The sequence below is a fragment of the Lycorma delicatula genome, chromosome 2, assembly GCF_047948215.1.
Source record: "Lycorma delicatula isolate Av1 chromosome 2, ASM4794821v1, whole genome shotgun sequence".
NCBI lineage: Eukaryota > Metazoa > Arthropoda > Insecta > Hemiptera > Fulgoridae > Lycorma > Lycorma delicatula.
In genome coordinates, this window is record NC_134456.1 from 43,645,701 (window position 1) to 43,672,506 (window position 26,806).

At 31.0% G+C, this 26,806-nt stretch overlaps 1 protein-coding gene across 3 annotated transcripts in view; it reads right to left on the reverse strand.

Moving 5' to 3' along the window:
* The window catches only part of LOC142318763 (CD109 antigen-like), a 326,445-nt gene that overhangs the window by 86,369 nt on the left and 213,270 nt on the right, over nt 1-26,806 (reverse strand). For all 3 annotated transcript variants that reach the window (XM_075355213.1, XM_075355212.1, XM_075355214.1), the window contains exons 4-5: nt 9,063-9,255; nt 1,237-1,461 (exon numbers count right to left, since the gene is read on the reverse strand). In XM_075355213.1, coding sequence (XP_075211328.1) covers nt 1,237-1,461; nt 9,063-9,255 — 418 coding nt within the window. The remainder of the gene's footprint in view (nt 1-1,236; nt 1,462-9,062; nt 9,256-26,806) is intronic.

Below are 26,806 nucleotides of genomic sequence, written 5' to 3' on the forward strand. Positions count from 1 at the left end.
GTTCAGAAAAAATATAATACAATTACTATTTAAATATAAATGATTTTTATCCTCAAATATTTATTGTTTCATTAAAATAATTTGTTTTCAAAGAAAATGTTACAGTTTTTAATGTGTTTTTCAGATTTTTACTTTTAATGTAACAATTATTTTATTGACCATTGTATTCCAATCTAATATGAATATGTTTGAGGAGGCATATTAAATTTGAAACTGATGTGTTATGTATGTGAGGGGGTGAAGAAGCCTGCAAAATAAATTGTATTAATTATGAATCTTGGTAGTAATTAAGATTCCAATAACTCAAAATTCAGATCATTATATCAAAACTGTGGTATCATGATAAACAAGAGTCCTTGAAACAAGATAACGGTAATTAATTAATTCTGCTTATTATGTATAGGAATAACAAAATAATTCCATGGCAATATATTTTGTGTGATAATGATATTACAATCATAATAATATTGAAATGGTGAATAACCTAATAATTTTTATACATCTAACCATTAGCATAAAAAATTCCATTTAGTTTATCGAGATAGACTAATATAACTTTGTAAACATCCTTGGAAGAAGCATCATATTACAACTACCTCAAGAAAAAATATCTTTTCCCATGTTTACACAGCTTCTCACACTTAAATCCAGAAGAGATTGCTGTTGCATTCATTTTGCTAAATGGAATACACTAGTATTCCAAAATACACTAGTATTTTTTGCTCATACATACTGAATATTATCGCTTATTGGCTCTCAGCCCTATTTCTACCCTGGGCTTAAGTTGTTCTAAGGTAATAATAATTGAACTATCCCCTCATTTATTGAAGTGTAATTATTTTGAAACATCTACTGTCCCAACCATTATTTTATTTTCCAAACTTCTCTTGATTAAACTTTCTATTCTTTTCTAAAAATTTTTCCCATTGTTCTTTATTGTTGTTTCCCGATTTTTCTCCTTTAACTTTTATTTTTCTGTTACATTCTTCCTTCAATCTATCTCTCTCTCTTTTTCAATCTTGAACGTTTCCTAGAACCTTCTCAACTCATCACATTATGGTAACTAGATGATTGAAAATCAAAATCTACAGTCAAATAAAACTAAATATGTTAGACTATTACTTATAAACAAAAAACGTTTTTAAAAATACAAAACACACAACTGACATGTAAAAATAAGAAAAAAAAATCATAAATTATTATCAGTAACTAATACAAAATAAGATAAATACTTACACTAATAAAAATATCTAATGTACCAGTAACACTTGGTTTTAAATGTGAGTTAAGCACAACGGCTCTAAAAAGAATTTTATGTCCAGGCTTATAGATAGCTTTATCAGTTTGAATGAATACTGAATAACTCTTGTGAACATACTGAAGTGTACTAGAGTTGAAGAAGTTCATACCACCAGTACCTTTAGCAGTTAAATTGTATAAACCAGGACCCAAATCTCCAATCTGGAAAAAATAATGGATAAATAATGAAACTAGTGTATAAAAAAAAATAATGAAAAATAATAAAATGTAAGTCATAAATGTATTAAATACAACGTAAAAATATATTCAATGGGTTGTTATATTGAAACATCCTATAAACACTTATCAGTCAGATAGGTAGTTAGTATATTAATCAGCTTTAATTCCATCTGTTCTATGGTGTTGCAGGACTCTGATTTCAATACAAGAAGTTGTTTTAATTGGATCCCATTTGATCAGTATTTATGATCATTGGGCTTAAGTTAATAGCACTTTTTAGAAAAGATTGCCCCGAGTTAGAGAAGACCAACTACTGAATTGTAACTATCGTGTTTTGAGATGGTATAATCTCATAATACTAGCAAAAATTAATGGATAGAGCTTTTAAAGTTTAGTACTGAGTTACTGTAAAACCTCAATATTCCCAACTCTTCCGTGGTGTAGAATACATGTTTTTAAGACAGGAAAGGGTTTATTAATTTGTTACTCTATCGTCTAGCCTTGTTATGGCTGTGATACTTGTAAAATTCTTTAATAATGAGAGAAAAAGTCTGAGTTGCTTTCTATGAGATTACTGATGCTCAATATTCCGTTAGTACCTGTAGTAAACATGAAAGCAGGGCTGAAATTACCTAAATTTCAGTGAGTTTTATATTTTGTTAAGCAACTATACAGTTTTGCTCAGCAAAGAAGGTAACAAGAGACCACCTCACATCTCAATTGTCCTAGTTAGCCAGGATGCTTATTATTCTTCTTAGAAATGACTACATAATTTTGGAAGCAACTTGGAACTCATGACAGGTTGTCTTCAACCTTTATGGTTATGATACTTAACATACAGAATTCCCTTTACTAAAATTTAATGTTAAATTTAGTGTTATCCTTAATCAAAATGTACTTGGAGTCAGAATTTGAATCCTGCTAAGGCATGGCATTTTTCACATGAGTTAAGTTTCACACCATACACTGTATTTCCTGGTGTAGGTAAGAATCAGAATGATTATCCACTCATAGAAATCTCAGCTCATTCTCTCTAAAAAAAAAAATAAGTGTGAAAATGGAGAAAATAAAATTTTGTGTATATACAAAACTTTAAAAGGAAGGATATATTTGTTTGATTGTATGTATGCATGCCTGTCTGTGGCTTGTAATTTCTGAAGGTGAACAGATAGGTATTTTAATCAAATAAATATCAAACGATTCATCTCATCCATCCTTATTTGGAAAACACAAAATGGGTGACGTTTATCTCTAATATGAAACACCAAAAATCATTGTCGGAAACTTACCAAAAAGGATAAAAAAAATGCTTAAAAACAAATTTTAAAAATAAATGTAACAAAGGAATTCATAAAAATTTATCATTATACTTAATACTGTTCAAGAAAAATAGTTATAATAGTTTGAAAGTATTAGAAATACAAGTTATAACAGTATATATAGTAAAAATAGTTGAATAGATGAAGTAATAAAATTAATTTCAAAATCAATTCTTATAAAAAAATATGAGTATTTAAATAAGGAAATTTAATGTTCAGCTTTTAACCAGTCAAACCAAACCAAACTGAATGAACATGGTTTTAAAAATTACACCTAAATGTTTTACTCAATCTAGTGTCCTTTTTCAGTCACTGGACAGCTAGCTGATCTCACTATGGTGTCATTTGTTGTTGCAGGCAGTTTTTTGAATTAGGTAGAAATGTATTTAGAAGTATGTCATTGTTACATGCTTTTGTATGAATTTCAACGTTCAAGATATGATCCTTTTTTGCGATAGTATACAAAAACATTATAAGCAGATTTGTAATATATATCAAAATAATGATACGATTATTATTGTGTCTAGCATGTAACGGTGCTATACAAGACATACACTGCAGACCAGCATTTCTCAACTTGGGGTCATGACCCCACCAGGGGTCACAGTGATATGAAAGGGGAGAGTTGCAAAATTAGCCTACTACTTTACACATAAATAATAGTGGATTTATTTTATGAGAAAAAATCATTTAATATAAACATTTTACTTATATTTATATGTACACAAGTAAGAAAATAAATTAATGAGATATTACATTTGTTTTTCATTTAAAAGTTCCTCAGTATGTGGATCTATGTTGGAAAAAGCACATTTTTTTCAAGTGATAAAAGTCAATTCCTATAATTAGTTTTAGACACAATAATAAACGAAAAACCCTTTTCATGTAGGTAAGATGTGGCAAAAGAGATTAATATTTTCAATTCCTCTGTGACTTAATTTAGATATTCACTTTGATGAGCAAGCCAAAACGTATCTAAATCTTCAGATGTGAATTGTAGTTGTAATGTTTTATTGGCAGACATTTCAATGAGCTGTTTGTGAATCTCAACCGGTCGGTAACTTAGCAGATGTAACAATATTTTCACTGAATGGTTCAGTATCCATCTCTTTGAGAAATCATTTTTATCTACAGGGAAATACTTCGCCAACTAAATTTTTAGCTCATGCAAATGCATGCTATCCAAACTGTGGTGAATAATAGTGTCTTCCACATCCAAATTTTAGCAAAGCCAACAGCAACATATACTCATTCTGTAAAACACTCAAAATGGCAATTTGTTTATCCTGGAAAAATATTATTAATTCATCTTGCAATTCCAATAGCTGGGTTAATATTTTTCCCCGCGATAACCATCTGATTTCTGTGTGGAAAAGAAGAGATTTTTTTTCTTTTTGCCCATTTAACTGCATAATTTAGCAAACAGCAATTCTGTAATGGTCGACATTAATTAAAATGAACCTGTAAAATGAAATTTTACAGCTTTACCAAAAATATGTTTGATATTTTCTGGTATATTTTTGTGGCAAGAGCATGTCATCAATATGCCTTGATACTGTTTCTTTTTTTGCTTCTTCCATGCCTATTAAAATATTGACCATAAATCTGCAGCAGGCAATATGAGGTTTACTGCAATTGCATGGAATTTGGACATCTTAGCTACTCTTAATGTAACGAGATAAGTTTCAAGTGTATTTTATTAGTATGGCTTGATTTATAAATAGAAGCTCGTTGATTTTTTGAAGTATGTAATTTTCTTTTAAAAAATTTCAAGGGTTTGCTTTTATGATCTGGATGTTTAGTTTTCATGTATTGAATTTATTTTCACGACTTCATGCTTTCATTAGAGAGGGCGTGAAAACAAACTGTGGCTTTCTATACAATGAGGTAAAAGATAAAATCATAATTTAAATATTGTCATTGTACAATCTCATCTTTTTACCAATTGATTCACTGGATATAGATGGCTCACTTCAGTTTTTCACAAATTTATCCATTTTGCATAAGAATCTAATTAAAAAATTATAAAAAAATGTTACACTGTTTGATTGCACACTAAAACATTATACCTCAATCATTATTTTCAATGAAATTATCATTTTAAGGACTTAAATAACGGCACTAGATGCATTTTTCACATTCAAAACTAAACTGACATTCTGCAATTCCTTATATCTCTTTTATACTGCTGAGAGCACGGCATGTCCAAAAGTGTCATATGCATGTTCGAGCCTGATGCTCTCTCAGCGACTATATTATGTAAGCAGACCAAATTACAAGGAGCACGTGCACAAGTTTGACCTGTAAATTTCTCAAATTTGTAAATTTCTGTATATGTTGATGTTATTTAGATTTTGTCATAGTTAGTCAAAGAGATAGGGAGATATGAATCTTACGAGTATCATTTTTCAAGTTTTACTCCAATGTAAGTAAATTTTTTCGTATAATTAACATCTCTTGGGTATCTGAGATACTTTCTAATGGTATCTGTCTTACTGAAACCCCCATAAATGGATGGAGGCTAAAAAGGTTTTTCCTTTTTTGCTGTTTCTCGATATAAAATCACATTTTGTACTAGTCACATGGTTTCATTACATTAGTGTGTATTTTGGTTACATATTTTGGCAATACCATTCAGAAATGGGGAATATGCCAAATATTTTGATCTTTTTTATCAGTTATTGTTTTACTTGATATCTTCAGACTGTTTCTATTTTTTACTTGCATACTTATAACTTATTGTTCCTCCTAAGTAATAGTCTGTCAAGGGCGAAACCCTCAATAGTCAGAGTATAAATTTTTGTCGACTGCTGCTCCTTGTTTATTTGCAATTCTTTGTTGGCTTTTTTTTGTTTTAATGTAAATAATTTTATTGATGATACATTTTTTTAAAGTGAAGAATTTTCATTTCAGTATTAGCTTTGTTTTTGCTACACATTTTTAAGTATTAATTTTTACCCTATCGGTTTTCAACTGCTATTTGCGTATTTATACAACATATCTTATCTATTAGACCATGACATTGCTTATTGTTCAAGTTGAACAGATTGCAACACATACATTAGGAATAAATAATAAAAATTTTGGATATAAATTGTAATAATTCTTTGAGGTTTTACTAATTCCTCTAGTAGTTTCTTAGTTATCACATATATTTATATACACTCTAGATCACTGATCTCCAAACTTTGTTCACATACCCCTATGACAAAAATAATTATTAGTTGTATCCCATATAATATATATATTTATGTGTGTGTGCGCGAGTGCGGTCTAAAACCAAATTATTCATTATTTATACTACTTCTCTAGTGTACCCCCAAGTATCACCTTGCATACCCTACTCTGGAGACCACTGCTCTAGATTGTGCATATGTCTATGTGATATTAACGTTGATAAGAAGTAAACAGATTCCATATACTCACTTTTCGTAATTATATATAAAAATCAGAAATACACTAAGAAAGGAAAAACTGGAAAGATATCAAAGTATCTTAATGAAGTTTCTAAATGTAGAGAACTGTGGAAAATAATTTATAAGGATTTCATTAAACAAAATTTGATGATTATAAAAACTAACAAAATCAATTTTATCATAAAAAATAAAATAAGTTATCATCATAAATATTAATAAATGTTTATAAAGAAAATTATTATGTAAATAATTTTTTATCCAAAAAAATTACTATGAAATTGTAAATCATACGGTAAGTCTCGCAGATGACAAAATGATACCAATATCAAAAAAGGTGTGAGACTACATTTCTATTATCAAAGTCTGTTATTAATTTAGAATTTTGTTTAAAAAAAAAATACATGTTAAATATATAGACAATAGATATACAATAATAGATAATAAAAAATGTTTAAGAGTTCCATACAATAAGCAAAAAATAGAAAAATTTGTTACAAAACTCTTACTGTACTGATTTCATTTCAACTTATTAAACAAATTCATATAATTAGCAGAGGTAGTATAAAGTCACCATAATTTAGATTAAATTTGCTGTCACAAATTTATCATCTATTACCATTTACATTGCATGTTGACTTAGTGATTCAACTTTTTTTCTTCAATTACATATTTGTTTTGAAATAATTTTCACCTTATATTTCACTACGATTTGTATTGTCTACTTTAAATATTCAACATTATTTCAACTTTTCAACATGATGAAAATTCGGTTTTTTCATTGTGTGTATGTTTTAACGCAATATTTTTAATATAGAATATAAATAGAAAAAAAATCAACTGAATGCATTGTGCATTACTTTCTTTCATATTCTGATTTTGAGTTTCATATTCACCTTCTTTCATATTTATCACTTTTTTTCATATTCTTGATTTTTTAGCAACAGATGTATTGATTATTTATTTACCTAGTCTTACTTCGTTAATTACTGTATTTTGTATATATAAAAATAATAAAGATACAACTTAGCGTAGTTTCTTTGACGTTCTGAATGTGTCATCATAAAAAAATGTGATATGTAATACACATCATATTGCTACATATTTAACATGTACTTTTTTTAAACAAGATTCTAAATTAATAATTTTGATTTTGATAATAGAAATGTAGTCAATCTCTCACCTTTTTTGATATCAGTATCATTTTGTTATCTGTGAGACTCTTACGGTACGGTTTACAATTTCATTATAATTTTTCTGGATTTCACTGTGTTTTGTTAGATTATTCTTTTATTTTTTTATGAATTACTGACTGTTATCTTATAGATTTATTATTAAAATTGATTGCCTTTCTAGAACAAACAAATATACATTTTTTGAATTTCTCAGCCAGTTTATTTGTTGATAGTCATATCATTCGCTTCATATCACATTTTTCCTTTTTTAATAAAACTAATATAATAACCTTAACAAATCAAAGATCCATGATGCAATATTGCATTTTTACTTTGTAAGTGTAACCCTCGATTTATAACATATTTGTGGACACACTTTTTATATTATTATTAAATGAACTTTTTCTATATAAAATGCCAAATAGCACAGGCGAAACGAGCCTTCAGTCAGAAATATAATTTCTTTACATCAAAACTTAATTTAAATGTCAGGAAAAGATTTTTGAAAGTATACGTTTCAAGCGTAGCTTTATATGGAAGTGAAACTTGGACGATCGGAGTACCTGGGAAGAAAAGATTAGAAGCTTTTGAAATGTGGTGCTATAGAAGAATGTTAATAATCAGATGGGTGGATAAAGTGACAAATGAAGAGGTGTTGCAGCAAATTTATGAAGAAAGAAAAATTTGGAAAAATATAGTTAAAAGAAGAGACAGACTTATAGGCCACATATTAAAACATCCTGAACTAGTCACTTTGATACTGGAGGGACAGGTAGAAGGAAAAAATTGTGCAGGCAGGCAATGTTTGGAATATGTAAAACAAATTGTTAGGGATGTAGGATGTAGGGGGTATACTGAAATGAAACAACTGGCACTAGATAGGGAATCTTGGAGAGCTGGATCAAACCAGTCAAATGACTGAAGACAAAGGAAAAAAAGAACTTTTTTTTATTTCTCCAAATAGTTCTTTTAGAATAGAAATTTTTTGTATGCTACCTAGTACTATCTATTAATGCTACCTAGCAGCTTAATACCGAAATAAAGCCACTATTTTGAGGAAAAAGTGACATATTCGAGTCCTGTGGTTCATCAAATGCAAGAAAAAACGTTGTCTAACAAAATTTGAGGTATTTTTTTAAAGTATTCTTTATTAAAAATCTAATTGAACTGAAATATAATGTTTTCATGCTTAATTTTTCCCCATTTTCATTTCAGTTTTAGGTTAGTTCATATTTAGAACTGTAAACATAGTTTGATGACTTCGTCGTGCTGTCCAGTTCTTCTGCGGACTCTAACAGCAAAGTTCGAATGAACTTCTTGAAAGAATCCCTTGATTTGAGTAAAAAATGTTTTCACTTGAAGAAATAATTACGATTTACAGCTACTTAACATTAATTTTCTGTATTCTGAAGAAAAATTGTTAAAACCCTTAGAAAAATGTAAAAAAATCTATGATGACTGAAGATTTCAATGAAACATTCTTCTTAAATTTTATTTTATTTAAGGCTTTCGAATTATTGTAAATGTAATGCAAAAACAATTATATGTAAATTTGACATGAAACAAATTACATACATTAAACATAAAAACTTACAAATATTCTTTTAATGATTTGAAGAAAAAGTGGATTTAGGATTATTTACAGATTTTAAATCTATTATAAAAAGTAAAAATACCTCTAATTTCAGTATTCGTGTAACATATGGTTCAACAGTAATAAATTGACTTGTTTTAAATGAACCTCCAGAATCCTGTTTACCTCCAACTTCAACGATAACAGTTGTGGGCTGACTAACACCTACAGCAGTTACAGCTACATGGTAGTCACTGTTGGGGCGGAGAATACGTGGTCCAACAATCGTGTAATATCTGCACAAAGAATAAAATCATAAAGCAAATAATTTAAAAAGATAAAATAAATTATTTTCGATAAAATATTAGTAATATTTTATTTTAAAATAAAAAATAATAGATTAATTTTTTTAATAAACTGAATAAATAGCAAATGTTAGAACAAAAGAACAACAATGAGAGTGGAAGATAATTAATACTTTTTGAATGTAAATTAAAACTGAAAAAAATTAATTCTAATAAGAGGTGGCTTGAAACCAGAAGAATCTTGTACAAAATAATTAGAAAAATAAAAAAAACACTGTATGAAAAATTAAAACAACAGAAGAAAATTTTGCAAACTTTTCATGAAAAGTAGATGATTTTCAGCTGATATGTGCAAATTTCAAAAATGACAAAGGGGAAATAATGATGAATTCCTAAGAGAATCTGGAAACGTTGACAAAATATTCTTTAACATGACTAATCGTCCAGATCCGACAGAAAAATATCTGAATTCAAAATCATAGGACCTTCTTCAAACCTCCAGATTTAAAGAAGATGCAAGATATGATTAAAAATTTGAAAAACAACAAAACGAATAAATAAAAACAACAAAGTGAATAAAATATTGTAAAGGCAATGATGAAATTATATGAATTAATTAAGTAATAAATTAGAATTTTGAAAATTAAAAAAATTACAAAAGATTTGGAAAATGCCTTAATTCATCCATTACACATAAAAGATGCCAAAACCGATTTAAACAAATTATAGAGGATACTTGTCTGTTATCGCACTGCCAGTTTTTTTTTTCCCACTTTTTTTGATGTAACTTCTTTGTCAAAAAACAAGGTATTAAACGTATATTAAAATGTATTAGACAAAAAAATATTTTGTTGGCGAACGGAGGTTATGTTTGTTAAGACTATTTTTTGCTTACTCTTTCTTTTTCTGTTCAGCTAATTGTTCAGCTAATTCAGTTCTTTGGTTTTGGCTGTTCAGCCAAAACCAAAGAACACTGGTATCCACTATCTGGTATCCAAATCTGTATAAAAGTAACTGCCTTTATGTAAGATTTGAACCTTAGAACTACGTGTACTGACGAATCGTACCATACGTATATCAATATAACCTTTTTATTTTTAAACTCATATGGGGTGGCCGGCATTCGACTGGAAGGCGTTACCTCAGCTGCATCTATGAGTTTTGACGATGACTAAAACCCACCCTAGCTTGGGGCACTTGCAGTCGTCCCACACCCCCCCCCCCTCAGGGTCTCCTTTACATCACCGGAATGTTCTGACCTTCCGCTTCTGGAGGGCCCGAAAATTCCTCCGCAAGAAGGTTACCCTTCCCGTCCTACTACTACATAAGGTTCGAGGTATGGTCCCCATGCATAATCCCCCCCCCTCCCCGGCCAGCGACATCAATGTACCCTAACCAAACATAACCTACGCAGGCTAACCTCTTCTAATAAATATTAAATATACATATTATATACAACTTATTAATAACATAACTATATTGTTATTGCACCAACTCTTGTATTGGTGACAAATATTATAAAATGAGTAAAAATTATGTTTTTGAAATAATATTATAATCTTATTCTGCTTTCAGTAGCATTCACAAGTTTTATCCTCCAAAATGGTGATGTATTGTGTTTATGAATTTATACTGTATTTATGGTATTTATTGGTGTTTAATTTTTTATTTGTCAGTAACAAATGTTTTTTTCCAGTTTCAATAAATGCTATTATTCATTTTCTCATGAAATTTGAAGAAGTTGCATCAAAACAAGTGAAAAGAAGTGGCGGTGCGATAATAAAAAAGTACCTTACAGAGGAATTTCACTTTTGTCCGTCATGTATAAAATTTTATCAAAAGCATTATTAAATAGAATTCAACGAATAGTTGAACATATATTAAACGAATATCAAAACGACTTTCTACCAGGTAGAAATTGCATTAAACAAATTTTCAATCTAAAATCCCTTTTAAAATACCAAAAAATTATAAATTCGGAATTTATAGTTATTTTGTGGACTTCAAAAACGCATATGATTCAATTCATGGAGAATCTGTTGATAATATATTGAAAAAGTCTGAAATCGAAAAAATACTATAAAAGAAACCACATATTCAAAAACTGAATTTCCAAACCTTTTGAAATAAATACTGAAGTGAGACAAGGTGTGAATTATATGGGTCTTTCACTCATATTATTTCACTTACGTTTTGGAACAGTAGTTTAAGAATGGATTTTCTTAAACTACTGTTTTTACTACGGTTAGGAAACTCCATTACGAATGGACTTTCCTAATAGAAAGTCCAAATACTTAAGATAAACGAAAGCATAAAAACTGGAACAAAATCTGAATCTGTTAATGTAAACGTTTTAGCATTTGCTAGCGATCTGGTAATTTTTGTTAAAGACATTTGAGAGATGAAAATCAAGATTTAAACAAATGTGCAAATAATTCGATGTACACATTTTATATAGAAAAATAAAATGGTTTTCTAATAATAAAAGTAGAATTCAAACAATTAAAATTTCAGAAAAGAATCGATCAAGAGTCCAAAATTTAATTGTCTAGGTGAAATATCCCGAATGTTTTAGAAAAAGAAGCAACAAAATCCAGAACATAAAAAATGATAGAGATTTATCTACTCACAAGAAATATTTACAATAAAAAATGCTTATCCCAAAACGCGAAATTAAGACACTATAAAAATATAATTTTACCGGAAGTGTTGTATAGTGCTGAAGGCTTACAAAATTTCTCAGGAAAACATATAATAAAAGTTGGAAAAGGAAATTTTAAATTTAAAACTTGTTAGAAGGCAAAAGTAGCGAAGATTAGGTTAAAAAAAATGATCTATTGGATTTTCAAACAACTGCTCACTATACATAAAGCGATATGTATCTCTGTCTTTTATTCCACAGTAACGAATTGTCAATTACGATTCCAAATCTAAGAATATCCTCAGCTATAATTTATCTTGACAATGGTAGGAAGTAACATACAAAATTTACTTTTAATGATCAACTAATTGATACTCCAACAAAAATTACTACTGTTAAAAATAAATAATCTGTATTTAATTGCATTTATTTATATTATACTGTAAGTTAACCTAAATTATTGTTAAATATACCGCTGCAAGTCTAGTGGTAAACGGCCTCCGTGGCGCGAGTGGTAGCGTCTCGGCCTTTCATCCGGAGATCCCGGGTACGAATCCCAGTCAGGAATGCCATTTTCACACGCTACTTGTCATTTATCTCATCTTCTGAAGCAATACCTAACGGTGATCTCAGAGGTTAAAAAAAAAGTCTAGTGGTAAACTTGTCGCAAATCACTTGTTTAACAGCTGATTTTCGAAATCAAACGTTCTGAGGTTAAAATCCTAGTAAAGGTTACTTACTTTTATATGGATTTGAATACTAGACAATGGGTACTGCGCGGTTGCAGTTTAATTAATCACATTACTCAGGAATGGTCGGCCTGAGACAATACAAGATATAAATACGCCTGATTTACATGTCAAATATATCATCCATTTCATTGGGCCATTGTGAATTACTTCCTGTTCACTAGTTGAACAGATTATAATGTATCCATAGAAAAATGTATATATGAAGTCTGTTCAGAAAGTAACCGAGCTTTATTTATTTATTATTTTTTTTATTATTAATTTTACATATTATTGGTTCTTGTTCCTTTCAAAGTACTCCCCTTCCCTACTCACGCACTTTTCTCTGTAGAGTTTCCACTTCGCGAAGCAGTCCTGGATAGCACCATGTGAAATGGCTTTTAAGGTCCGTAACGAATTTGTTTTAATGGCATCAATAATCACAAAACTGTGTCCTTTCATCACCGATTTTAATTTCGGAAATAAGAAAAAATCGCAAGGATCCAGGTCTGGCGAGTAGGTTGGTGAAGAACAGTCATCTGATTTTTGGCGCAAAACTGAATGAGTTGTCTCACCACAACTTTGGTCTCTTTTTGCGGATTTTTTTCATGTAACCGATATAAAACGCCTTCATCGAAAGGACAATTCACTGTTTCACCTTGAGGCAAGAATTCAAAATGCACAGATCCATTAAAATAAAAAAAAAACAGAGAGCATCATTTGACATAGGATCGAGACTGATGTGCTTTCTTGGGCGTGGAGACCCTTTACCGATTCATTGTGATGATCGAACTTTTGTCTCGATTTCGTAGCCGTAAACCCAACTTTTGTCTCCCGTTATGATCCTTTGCATAAATGTTTCATCGTTATCGGTTTGTTCAAGAAGTTGTCGAAAAACGTCCACTCGATGTTTGTTCTGCTGTTCGGTCATCAAACTAGGAACAAACTTTGCTGCAACTCCATGCACGATCAATTTCTCAGTCAAAATGTCACGGCACGATCCGATTGAGATGCTATCCTCTTCTGCAAGTTCTCTGACAGTCAATCGGCGATTTGTGCGCACCAGATCGCTGATTTTCTGAACGCCGGTGTCATCAGTTGAAGTCGAAGGCCTTCCTGGTCGAGGGACATCTTTAATTGACAGACGATCACTTTTAAATCGTAAAAACCATTCGTTACATTGCGTACGACCACAGAGCATCATCTCCGTAAACTTGTTTCAAAAGTTGAAACGTTTCTATGAAAGTTTTCCCTAGTTTCACGCAAAATTTTACGTTTTATCGTTACTCCCGAAAATCGCACATTACAAAAAACGTTATCTACACTTAAACACGTGGTACTTAAAAAAACAATAACACATAAACTAAACGAGATATCTACAATCCATTAATATGTGCTTACAGAGGAGGTTATGGAGAACACAATGCTGCCAATCGCACTTCTCTGAATATCTCCGTTGGCGCGTAAATAAAAAATGTTGGGTTATTTTCTGAACAGACCTCTTATACCGCTGCAACGTATCTACTTCCTTGTACGAAGTAAAAGAGGTATTGTGATCGCGAAAAATTTCGGTTTTCAGATTTCAACGGAAATATCCATTTAGATCATCGCTGAATCCATTCTGACTAGATTCGACGTGACGTCTGTACATATGTATCTCGCATAATTCAAAAACGATTAGCTGTAGTATGTTAAAATTTTGGATTTAGGACTGCTGTAATATTTAGTTGTGTACCCCCTCTCCTTTTGATTGCAATCGACTGAACCAAAAAAATGAATCCAAAAAAAGCCAAAACCCAAAAAACATTTGTATTTTGATCTTTTTCTTAACTGCAATAATAGCCCTCATTGAGAACTTTTCAACGATATATCATAAGTGGTACTTATTTTCATCGGTTCGAGAATTATAGTCAAATGAAATTTTAATTAATAAAATATTTGGATCTTAGAAGGGGTAGGCACATCGGTTCGATCCAAGACTTCCATCTCCTTTTTTTTAACTGTTTGTTTTGTTTTTTTAATTTAAATATATTGATTTACTAATAATTACTATCCTCTAATTGTAAAAAAAATAACGATAAATAATAATTCCATAATAATTTTAAAAAACATGAAAAAATATCAGAAGTTATTAATGAAATAAAATTTGATGTACTTTTCATTAAAAAAAAAAAATGCGTATATGTAATTTAATAGGTGTACATGAAAGTGATGTTGTTCCGACATCAAGAAACTAAGTAGGAATTCAGCATGTTCCTTTAAAATAATATACCTAATAAAACTGATCACATTACAATTATTTAATATAAAAAATTTAGTAATGAAAACAAGCTCAACTTAAAACCTGAAAAAAATATATTATATTTTTTTTATGTTCAAATAAAGTCTATTTTTATGAATAGTCAATAAATATCTAATAAATATTCTAATGTATTTTCACTAATATATTATAAATAAGCTTCCATTAAACGTACAATACATCTATCAGACTAAGACATTTATAATGCTAATGATTTTACTTTTATTTAATGTACTAATTCGTACTGAAAACGGGGAGAAGAAAAATAGATTATAACAGATAAAACTAAAACGTTTATATTAAAAAATAAAATAAATAAATAAAAACTTATATGCGCACAAACCTTGCTCTATTCTTGTAAGTTCTACATTAAATATAGAGATTACACAGTTTGCCCTAGTAAAGAAGATTGTAGAACATCAGTATATTCTAATGCATATCTGAAGATAATTTTATATTTTGTTAAGGAAAATACGTAATTTTTAGGTTAATGTTTAAATTATGTTATTGTTATACAAACGTATAATTATCATTAATTTTTTAATTTCAAAATTTTATGAAAACGTCATAATAAAAAAAAAATCTATTATTATTCAAATAATTATTCACTAAGATAAAATTCAATTCCATGTTCATTCTCTTGCGTATATCATTCCTTAATAACTGGAAATATTACACAAATTAACTATTAATGTCAAACCAAACAAAATAATTTAGTTTTATATAATTTATGTTAATATTTAATTTAATTTTTAATGTATTCAATAACTTTTGTGGCCACTTATTGTCTCTGCTTTCACTGATGTTGATCGCAAATACAATTGAAAATATTATGAAATCATTTAAAAAAGAAAAATCCCTTTCGGCACGCCAGAAGGTGGAGGTATATTTCACCGGTACTAAATAGGGGATAAAAAAGATTTCCACCTTAAAGTTAAAAAAAACTTCAAATTTACTCTACACGACAATGGTTACACGTGAAAAAAAGTTTCACATGTTTAGCATACAAGTCTCATCTTACAATTCCAGCAAAAGTTTGTTCATCCCTTGCCGTAAGAGTTGGTCGTATCAAAAATTGTTCAGATAAAGGTTTTAGGTAATGTTTAAAGGACTAACTACCACTTTAACCCGATTCGATACTGTGCCTATTGAGGTATAGTTTTTTTCTTCGAAATTTTTCCACCCCCTTGACCAACGTTTGGTGATATCAAAAAGCTTACCTTTGATAAGTTTTAGGCCTTTATCCAAAGAATAGTAGGAACTTTAAACGAATTCGATATTGTACCTAACAAAAATAGCGATATTTTGCTTTTTTCGAAAAAGCCCCCCATTTCTACCCCGATAGTTCGATTTTTCCCATTAACGAACTCGAGTGAGATTTTGGGTCGTTATATCTTATGTATTAATTTGAAAGTGATTGGCGCAAAATTATGGCAGTTATCATGTCCACAGGAAAGTGAAATATATATATAAACTTTTGAACTGACGGTGGTTTTGGGATTTGGGGGATGTGAAACACGAATATATGTCTAAATTTTCCGGAAGTCGAATCATAGTACCCATTACAATAGGTAGCTTTCTTATGAAATCTACCAAAAATGTTTTCAATAACTTTTGTGGCCACTTATCGTCTCTGCTTTCATTGATGTTGATTGTTAAGTACAACTGAAACCCTTATGAAGTCATTTAAAAAAAAAAATCCCTTTCGGAACGCCGGAAGGCGGAGGTAGATTTCACCAATGGTAAGTAGGGGATAAAAATATTTCCAACTTAAAATTAAGAAAAACTTCAAATTTACTCAATACGACAATGGTTGCGCGCGCGCGCGTGTGTGTGTGTGTGTGCATATGTGTGTGTGTATAAATATATTTATATTTATACAGTTCATATGAAAAACATGTCCTAAAATGCTTCGTTTGCGAGTTACGGCTACTGAAAGATTTCGCTTAGATTTCAGTTACCCGGTTAAATTAGATCATATTGAGATTTTTAGGACGTTAAGTGATTTTACCAATTTCTTACGTTTGACAGGAAAATCTAATAAAATAGATCTCAGAACCGTATCTGCAGTAGTTTTTGAGAAATCTACAGTGAAATCCAATAAATTAAAGTAAAAAACACTTTCGGATATGGTTGAGTCCCTCGAATATAACGCATCACAAGGCGAACGTTTTGAAACAACATATTTAGGCTCAACTCCATTTTGAGGTAAGCGACCAGAAACTGAAGCTGAGATTTATGTAACTATGCAGTTGCGAGGGCGTAAAACAAATACTGGTTGGTTTGTAATCCTCTTTCGTTACTCATTACTAGAGACCGGATAATATGCAACATAAAAAGTTTGAAATACGCATGAAAAATGCTTAAAATATGCATGAAGAGTGTAAAAATATGCAACTTTATTTAATAAAAAAAAAAAAATAGTAATTTTTAGTTTTTATATTTCAAAATCAGCATATAATTAGTAAATAGTTGAATAACATATCGACAATTAACAATTATTTAACATTTTATTACTTTTGTAAACAAAAACAGTCAGAGGTACTGTTCCGCGGCTGCTAAGTGCGCTGCTCTAAAAGCCGTGCAGCTAATAGGTTTGGCCGGCTACAACGTATGACTTCATTTATTAACAAGGTACCCTACCGAAAAATATTGTAAATATAGCGAAAATATTCAACATCACTAAATTTTAAGGAAAATATGCAGTAACCGGTGAGAATATGCTTAATGTGCAAACGCATATATTCCGGTCTCTACTCATTACCCTTGATTGGAAGCAGTCAAGTGAAATATGGGAACTGACCGGTATTTTGTGAAACCATTCCAAGCGTCTGGAACATCGCCTTTAATATAGGATAATTAAAGAACATGCGGGTGACAATTTTGCATAAAGTATTTGTATTTGGTATACGTCTTTTCTTCATTTTTCAAATTTTTTAAACACATATAATTTATGTAGCCCATGACACTCCCGATAACATAAGGATTCCAACGCGGGGTCAAACACCTAAATCGGTTCAGCCGTTCGCTAAATCGTTCCAGCTCCTACGCTGGAACATGCATTCACCCTAAATACATTACACTCCTTTTTGGGCAATCGTGTAATAAAATTACAGTTTAGTAAAAAGAAAATAATAAAATACGGGTACTAAGACGCCCCCTTATCCGATGTGGTCGAAAATCAGGCCATAGCAGGGATTTATATATTGTATAGCAAATGATAAATTCTCGGATGGATGTTAAAATAATAACAACACAAAATATTCAGATGCAAATAATAGAAATAAATAAAAATACGCAGATAAAATAGTTAATCACAAATATTCAATATTATCATTGTTCAGGTGACAAAAACATCATTTTACAATATTACATTATTTAAAATAAAAAAAAATACAAAAGAATTCCACAACGTCTCGCTTTCAATGGTTATGTTTTTTTTAATTGCACCAGATAAAGCCTCGCATTGAAGGCGAAACGTTGCGTTATTGTTTTGTATTTTGTTTTATTTTAACTAATAATATCATATTGTAAAACGGCTATTTTTACCCGAAGAAATATAGTATAGAATTTTGTGATCTAACTATTTTATCTGCGTATTTATATTTACTTCTATTATTTGTGTAGCGACTTATTTGGATCTTGGTATTATGTGTTCATGTTATCTATATACGAGTACATTTATAAATACCCAAGTACACCAGATATGATGAATATTAAATGGAGTTTAGTTAAAACTTCATAACCTTATGTCTTATCGGCGAAGACCGAAGAGGAGGTGACACGTGCCGCGAATGTCACTATCGTGATGGTCGGTGAGCGGATAGCTGACATGGGAATCCATCTCAGCCATCCGCTGATTGGGGGTCTAGTTCCGGGAGGCAGGGTTAAAAAAGAGAAAAAAAACATTAAGTTATTACGTCAAACTTTGTGTTTTTTAATGGTCTTTAAATTGATGTCACAATCTTATTAGTTCCATTTAGAATTTTTGAATTAGCTATGAATATGATATCTTTACTGAAAAAAAATATTGTTTTTAAGAGTATTTGGTAAATCTAATTTTTTATCTAAGTTTAAAGGTTGAAAAGGTAAGTAAGGGTCATGTACTTTAATAACAGCTTTTAGCTAAAGTTTTCCTGTAAATAAATAATCATTTAAAACATGAAATAAAAATTTTTTAAAATAAATCTAAGTAAAGTTAATTATAATAAAATCCCTAACAAAACAATTACACAAATTTATTTTATAATTTTAAAATATTTAAAATTGTTTAGCATAAACCTATCCGTAAACATATAATTTAAAAAATAATATAGAATACATATTTTTTTCTTTTACTTCTTTCTTTTTAGAACATGAGTGATAAAAATAAAATAATTGATGTGGACACCACGTAACTTCCATGTACGCCTATTAAATTACATACACACATTTTTTTTTAGTACATAAAATTTTATTTCATAATAACTTATGATATTTTTTATTTTATTTTTTTTATTTTTATTATTGAATTATTAATTATCGTAATTTTTTTTACAATCAGAGGTTAATAATTATTAATAAATTAGTATATTTAAATTAAAAAAAAAAAATAGTTAAAAAATATATATGTATATGAAGTCGGATTCAAACCGACGGGCCTTCCCCTTGTAAGATAAAATATTTCATTAATTAAAATTTTATTCGGCTATTACTCTGGAACCATGAAAATAAGTACCACTTATGATATATCGTTGAAAGGTTCTCAATTAGGGCTTATTACTGAAGTTAAGAATTTGTTTGGACTAAGTTTGGACACTTTTGATCAAGTCGATTGCAATCAAAAGGGGAGATGTAGAATTACATGTTACAACAATCCTAAATCCAAAACTTCAACATCCTACGGCTAATAGTTTTTGAGTTATGCGAGATACATAAGTACGTACAGACGTCACACCGAAAATAGTCAAAATGGACTCAGGGATGATCAAAATAGATATTTCCGTTGAAATCTGAAAACCGAAATTTTTCGCGATCACAATACTTCCTTTATTTCGTACTAGGAAGTAATAAATCTATTCTAATGTAGAATACATTATTTTTTTCTTTATACTTCTTTCTTTTTAGAACATCAATGATATAAATAAAAAATGAAATTAAAGTTTTGATTACGTTAAAGTTGTAAGAAGAATTTTAATTAAATAAAATTATTTCAATAATATGTAAATTAAAAACAAAAAAACTATATAAACATTGCTAATTATCTGATTAAATTATATGAAAAAAATCACTTACTAATTAAAATATTCTGGTCATGAATTAAATAAAATTATTTTCAAGAAAAGGAAGCGACCCATCTTTATATATGAGAATATATTTATTATTAAAAATAAATAAATAAAAATACCGTAATTACTGCATTGTGATGGGCGCATGTGTAACTATGACCTACTCATGCATAGTGGCAGGGAACGTAAGTACATTTGCAATGACCACTTCCAGACGGGACTCTCGAACTTGTAATGTAAAGTAACCTACATCCGCAAACGGTTAAATAATAATAAAAAAAAGAAGTTAAGTACAAAGTAGCAAAAAGTCGTAAAGAAGTAAGAGTTTATTGACCCGTATACTATGACTTGGCTATATATTATATTGTATTACTGGTTTAAAGAAATAAATTTCTTTACTTGCCTTTGCCATTAAAAGTAAACCGTTGTAATAAAGCTAGAACATTTTTTTTCATCTCAACGGGGAATATATTTTAAAATTATATTTTTTGTATTATTTAGGTTAGTTGAAGAATTACCGCATAATTTTGAGAAAAAAATGAAATAAAAAATAATAATTTGTTTAAATCGTGATATTTCAATTTTTTGTTTGTTATAAACTGCATGTGCAGCAATGTTCTTGAAGTAATCAGTATTTGAAGAGTTATCATTTTAATATACATAATTTTTAAAAGTAAAAAAAAACCGCTGGCAAAGTTTACGTGACTCTCGCGCCTATCTATATAAATTAAAAACAATCTTCGTTTTTTGTGTGCCCTACTAACTCAAAAACTACTTAACCGATTTCTCTGAAAATTTAACAATTTATGATTTGTCCCGGGAATGTTTACATGTTTAAATAACAATGCGTTCAAAACAACAAAATAATGGTCTCGCATAATAAATTTTTAAGGAAGTCGATATTGATATAGACATCGATCGATATAGACAATGACAATCACTATACACATCTCTCGATACATAAAACGACATAAATTTAGTAAAAGAAATTTTAGGTTATTTACTAGGCCCTCCGGTAGGGTTCGCCTGGCGGGCGGCGTCTCGGAATGGGATTATTACTATTTATTTTGTGTCCAAAATTGATTACCTCTTGTGTAAAATTTTTTTTTTAATGATGAAAATTCGTATAACGAAAGTTAAATTAGAACTTTAACTCTACAAATTTACACTAACAAATCGAGGTTTTCCGCTAGTGATCGGTACATTACTGTGCTAAGCTAAGGGGAACGGACACATACACAGACACAAATACAAATGCCCTTTAGTAGGGAATAATTTACACGTATTTTTTTTAATCACTTATATGACAGTGAGATTGGCGAGAGAGTTCTAAGGTTCAAATCCTAGTAAAGTCAGTTAATTTTATACGGATTTGAATTCTAGATTTTGATACCGATGTTCTTTGGTAGTTAGGTTTCAATTAACCACACATCTCAGGAATGATCGACCTTTCTTTGTTGTCTGTTTAGCCTCCGGAACCATCGTAAGGTGTTACTTCAGAGGATGATATGTATGAATGTAAATGAAGTGTATAATAAAGTCAATAATAAAAATTAAAACAGCTAGAAAAAAAACATATATACATATATATATATTTAGAGGTGAAGAATAAATTTTAAGAAAGATTTTCTAAAAATATTCATATACAGGTTAAGCTCAAAAAATTTACTTTAAATTTTCTCTAAATCTAACATCCTCCTCAATAAAGGCTAAAATAAGAAAAATAAAATTTTCAAAAACCTTTCTGCGTTTTAGGTCACGGGTATAATTTGCAAAAAAATTAAACATTTCTTGATAGCTCTGTATGATGTACGCTTTCAAAACATGTTTGACTAATATTTAAACGGAAAGGAGGTGCAATAAAATAAAAAAATAAAAACAATAAACATATATTTCAATTTTAAAATACGGGTTGATGTTTGAAAAAAAAATATTATTATTTATACTGAATATACATTATAGGTAACAAATTTGCTTTAATAAAGTTTTCACTAAAATGCCTTTGAAGAAAATCGAAATTGGCTATTTTCGCGATATCCCTTTTAACGAATTTTGAAAAAATAAATATGAGCAATACCCCATATATAGAAATATTTGATCCAAATTTGAAAAGAATCTGTTAGGCCAATCCTGACATATAAGGACAAAAGCAATGCGATACTTACACACATATATTTTTGATCTAGATAAACTAATTAGATCCTAAAACGTAAAAACCCCAGTATCCCATTTTTGACATGATCACCATACATAGCTATATTCGCCGGGAAAGTAAACACTATTTAGTCACTACACAAAAGCTAATTAATACTAAAGAAATTAATACTCGAACACCTACAAATATATTACATCTGTGGTATTCGTTTCATAGAATATGTAGAACAAATGAACTATAGCTGAAAAGTGCTTTGACATTTGAAACCGAATTTGCCAATTCACTACCTAACAACAGACGGCAAGCGAAACAGAACGAAACGTAAGTGTGTCGTAATTTCATCCTCTCCTTATCAAGAACCTGGATATTTATCCTTTGCTGCTGGATCATTTTTAATTAAACGGCGGGTATTTATTTTTTAATGACGGGTATAGATTACGTTTATGTTGTTTTTAATTGAACGGAGCCAGGTATTGCGTTCCTCTTTTTTAGATCGTGATAAAATTTAACCGAGATTATTTCGAACCAAAATGTTTACGTTCTTTCGGCGCGATTAATCTTTAGACCATTCTCTAAGAGACGTTTTTGGTCCAGCAGAAAAGCGCCTGTTGGAGTTTTTGTAGAATGTGTAATGCAGTCTCTTCGCGAAGAGGGGTCGCATACGGTGGTAGCTGGCTGCCTATTAATATTTTAAGGTGAAATAAAGGAAATCTGGGTTGACAGCAGGCTATGAAGCACGTCATACTTTGTTGCAAAACAACAAATGACAAGAAATTGATAATGATGTTTGAAAAGAAAAAAATAACAACACATATATTTTCCTCCCGTTTTTTAGGTCATATTCATTTTTACAACTACTATAAATAATATATCTTAGTAACAGTTAAATCAGTATTTTAAGTAAATTTCATTCATGGTTGCGCAGGCGCAAATACATACAACAAATTCCATTGTTATGGAACATAGTAAATTATTATATTATTTTTTAAATTAAAAATAAGTTGCAGACTTCAATGTTAACTTATCTGAATTTTTCTTTGTAAAGTAGTCACCTATTTTACATGTAATGAATATCGCATAATTTTTATTTTTATTAAACAATAGAAATTCTTTTTTGGCTAATCAGTTTATTATTATTAACTAAGTTTTCAAATTATTTAAAACGTCCTTTTTAAATACATAAAAATTTCTTTTTTGCACAAATTTATATAACAAAATAAAATTGTATAAACGGAAATATACGAATAGTGTAAATAAAAAACTTTTTATTTACAATCCAATTATACATGGACTCTATCACCTTCGAAATAGTTCACTTGGAAAGCCACACAACGCTTCAAACGGTTTTCGCATTCTTCATAGCAGTGTTGCAACTCAGAAACCGGTATATCCTTCAGATGGTCGGTTACATCTTTTAATGTTTCCTATTGTTCCAAAATGGTAACCTTTGAAGTATTTTAAAGTCGGGAACAGGGAAACGTCACAGAGACTCAAGTCAGGTGACTAAAGTGGTTGAGGAACTACAGAATGTTTTTCTTCACCAAAAACTCATTAATTGAGAGTGTCGGTGTAACAAGGTGCATTGTCATGATGCATCATCCAGTTTTCTTTGAAGGTTGGTCTCACGCGGGTAACTCTTTTCCGCAGTCTCTCAAGAATTTCTCGGCAAACATATTAATTAACAGTCTATCCACTACGCAAAAAACTCCTTATGGACAATGCCATTACTATCGAAGAAACAAATTAGCACGGTTTTGATTTTTAATTTGCTAATTTTTGCTTTTTTGGGACGTGGTTGAGTTGGAAGTGTGCTACTTCTTGTTCTCGCGTTTTGTTTACGGGTGGTACTCAAATATCCAAGACTCATCACCAGTAATAACATTTTTTAGAAAATCAAGATTAGTTTCAATTCGCCCTAGAAGATCGCGGCACACTTCCACCCTATTGTTTTTATGTTCAACAGTGAGGTTTTTCGGGACCAATTATGCACAAACTTTTTTCATGTCCAATTCGTTTGTCAAAATTTTGATGGACTGTGGTACGGTTCAAATTCAGTTGTTCTGCATAATTCTGACAGTTCGTTAAGCGCCGGTCGTACCGTATCAAGTCTGATTCGCTCAACAATGTCGTCACTTTTTGACGTTAATGATCTTCCAGAGCGTGGATTGTTAGCAACTGATTCCCGGCCATCTGAAAATGCTTTAAACCACCTAAAAACTAGGACTCGTGACAGAGCGTCATCTCCACAGGCCCTTTTCAGATTTGAAAAAGTTTCAGTAGCACACTAAACTTAATGGAGCTTAATACAAACTTGATCGCACAACGTTGCTCATAATTAGTATCACTCATTTATGTAACGCACAACAAAAACTCTTTTCACGAAAAGTTTGTTTACGTCTCACGCGGCGACAATAGACTAAAAATATTAATACCTAATATAAATCAGCTGTTCACATAACCGTATGTTTACTAGTAGCTTTACAGTGTTGCCACTTTGGCTGCCAAAAAATAACTATTCTCATATCTTTATTTACAGACCTCGTAAATCTATATAAATAAAAGACAATCTTCGGTTTGTGTGTGCCATAGTAACTAAAAAACTAATTAACTGATTTCGTTGAAAATTTCAAAATTAATTTTATTTGTCCCGGGAGTGTTTACATGTTATTAGTTCCATAACATTTAACATTTATATTAAATAATTGTCTGAGGAGGTCGATAATGACTTAAACAATCATCGATATAGACAATAAGAATCGATATTAGACAATATCTTTCGATACACGTATACAACAACATTAAATTTTGTGAAAGAGGTTTTAGGTTATTTATTTACCAGGAAACACGATGAGGTGAATTTTTAACCGGAGATGGGTCGTTTAATTCCTATCCGGCGAAAATTAGTAGATTTGATAGCAATGCTTGTCAATATTGTGGAACTACGGACACGCCACACATGTGATATTTCACTGCATCCGATGGGAGGAGAAAAGACGGCTCTGCTGCAACATCACCGGGTCACTCGATGAGGGATGCATTGTGGGGCGGATACCCCTCTCAGAGGCCGGCTGAAATGCTGTATCCAACAATGCTACAACATTCTAAAAATGAAGATAACTGAAGAAGGCAGGCATGGACGTGTCTCTGCACGAGGAGGATTCGTAGGATTATTTAAAGGGGATGAACAGCTCGGCAGCTGATGCATGGGGAATCCTACAGGATCGCCTCTGTTGAAGAAGCTGTCGGAACTCTACTAGACTCGAACAGAAGACAACCACGGAGCGGATGAGTGTAGGAGTATGCAAGTGTGAGTGAAGCAAGTAATGTTCGACTGCAATTGAGCCTTACTGGTCGTCTTTCTTTCGGGAAACGGGCTTGTAAGCCTATATTAAGCTGCATGAGGCTTTGGACTACTTAAGTTCTGTCTCTGTTACGGAATACAGGCTTGTTCAAGTCTAGCGGCTAAGGCAGCTACGTTCTTTAGTCTTGTCTTGCGTTGCGTCTGGATAGTGCCTGGTTGCCTGGTCACCAGGGTCGGGGATATTATGGTTTCCATTCTGTGCGGCTTGGCTTCCCTCCTCCTGGAGAATGGTGACAAGGCGGGGCGGCGTGTTACAAGTGATACCGAAAGGTTGGTATCGGGCATGTCGCTGACAGTGGTGGGGGCTCCCGTTAAAGACCACCAGAGCAAGGATCGCGGGAGGGGGGTGGCGACCGGAAGCGTCACAAGGCGGGTGTCTTCGTGTCTTCCCCTACGAGGTTGGGTTGACAGGGGGGGGGGGGGTTTAGTCGGTCCTGGCTTGATCGACCCGGGTCAGTTTGGCTGGAACCCGACATAACCACATACCTTGCCTTTGCCTTGTGGTATCTGCGAGCAGATTTTTTGGCCTTCTCCGAGACCACCGTTAGGTATTTGCTTCAGAGGATGAGATGAATGATTTATAGCGTGTGTGAAAATGCCATGTCTGACCGGGATTCGAACCCGGGACCTCCGGATGAAAGGCCGAGACGCTACCACTCGTGTCACGGAGGCCCCCTTCTACGTAAAAAAAAACTGTCTGAGAAAGTCGATATAGACAATAATAATCGATATATGCGATATCTCTCGATATACACAACGAAATTTATTTTCGTAAATTAAGTTTTAGGTTATTTATTTATACGTTCTTTTAACCGATTTCAAAAATGGAGTAGAGGTTACCGATTCCACTGTTACGTAATATCTCCGACGTTAGTAGACAGATTTTCTTAATTTATTTTTTAATCGAAAGAGTATACTTTCGGAATGGTCCCGTACAAATTTTAACCAAATTTTATGATAATCTTATGAAAAATACAAAATAAAAAAGAAATAACGGGTTAAATCAACTGATTAAACCAACTGGGTTAAATTAATGGATTATATAACTGATTTGTGACGGTGAATTAAGCACTACACACTAGATCGATGGT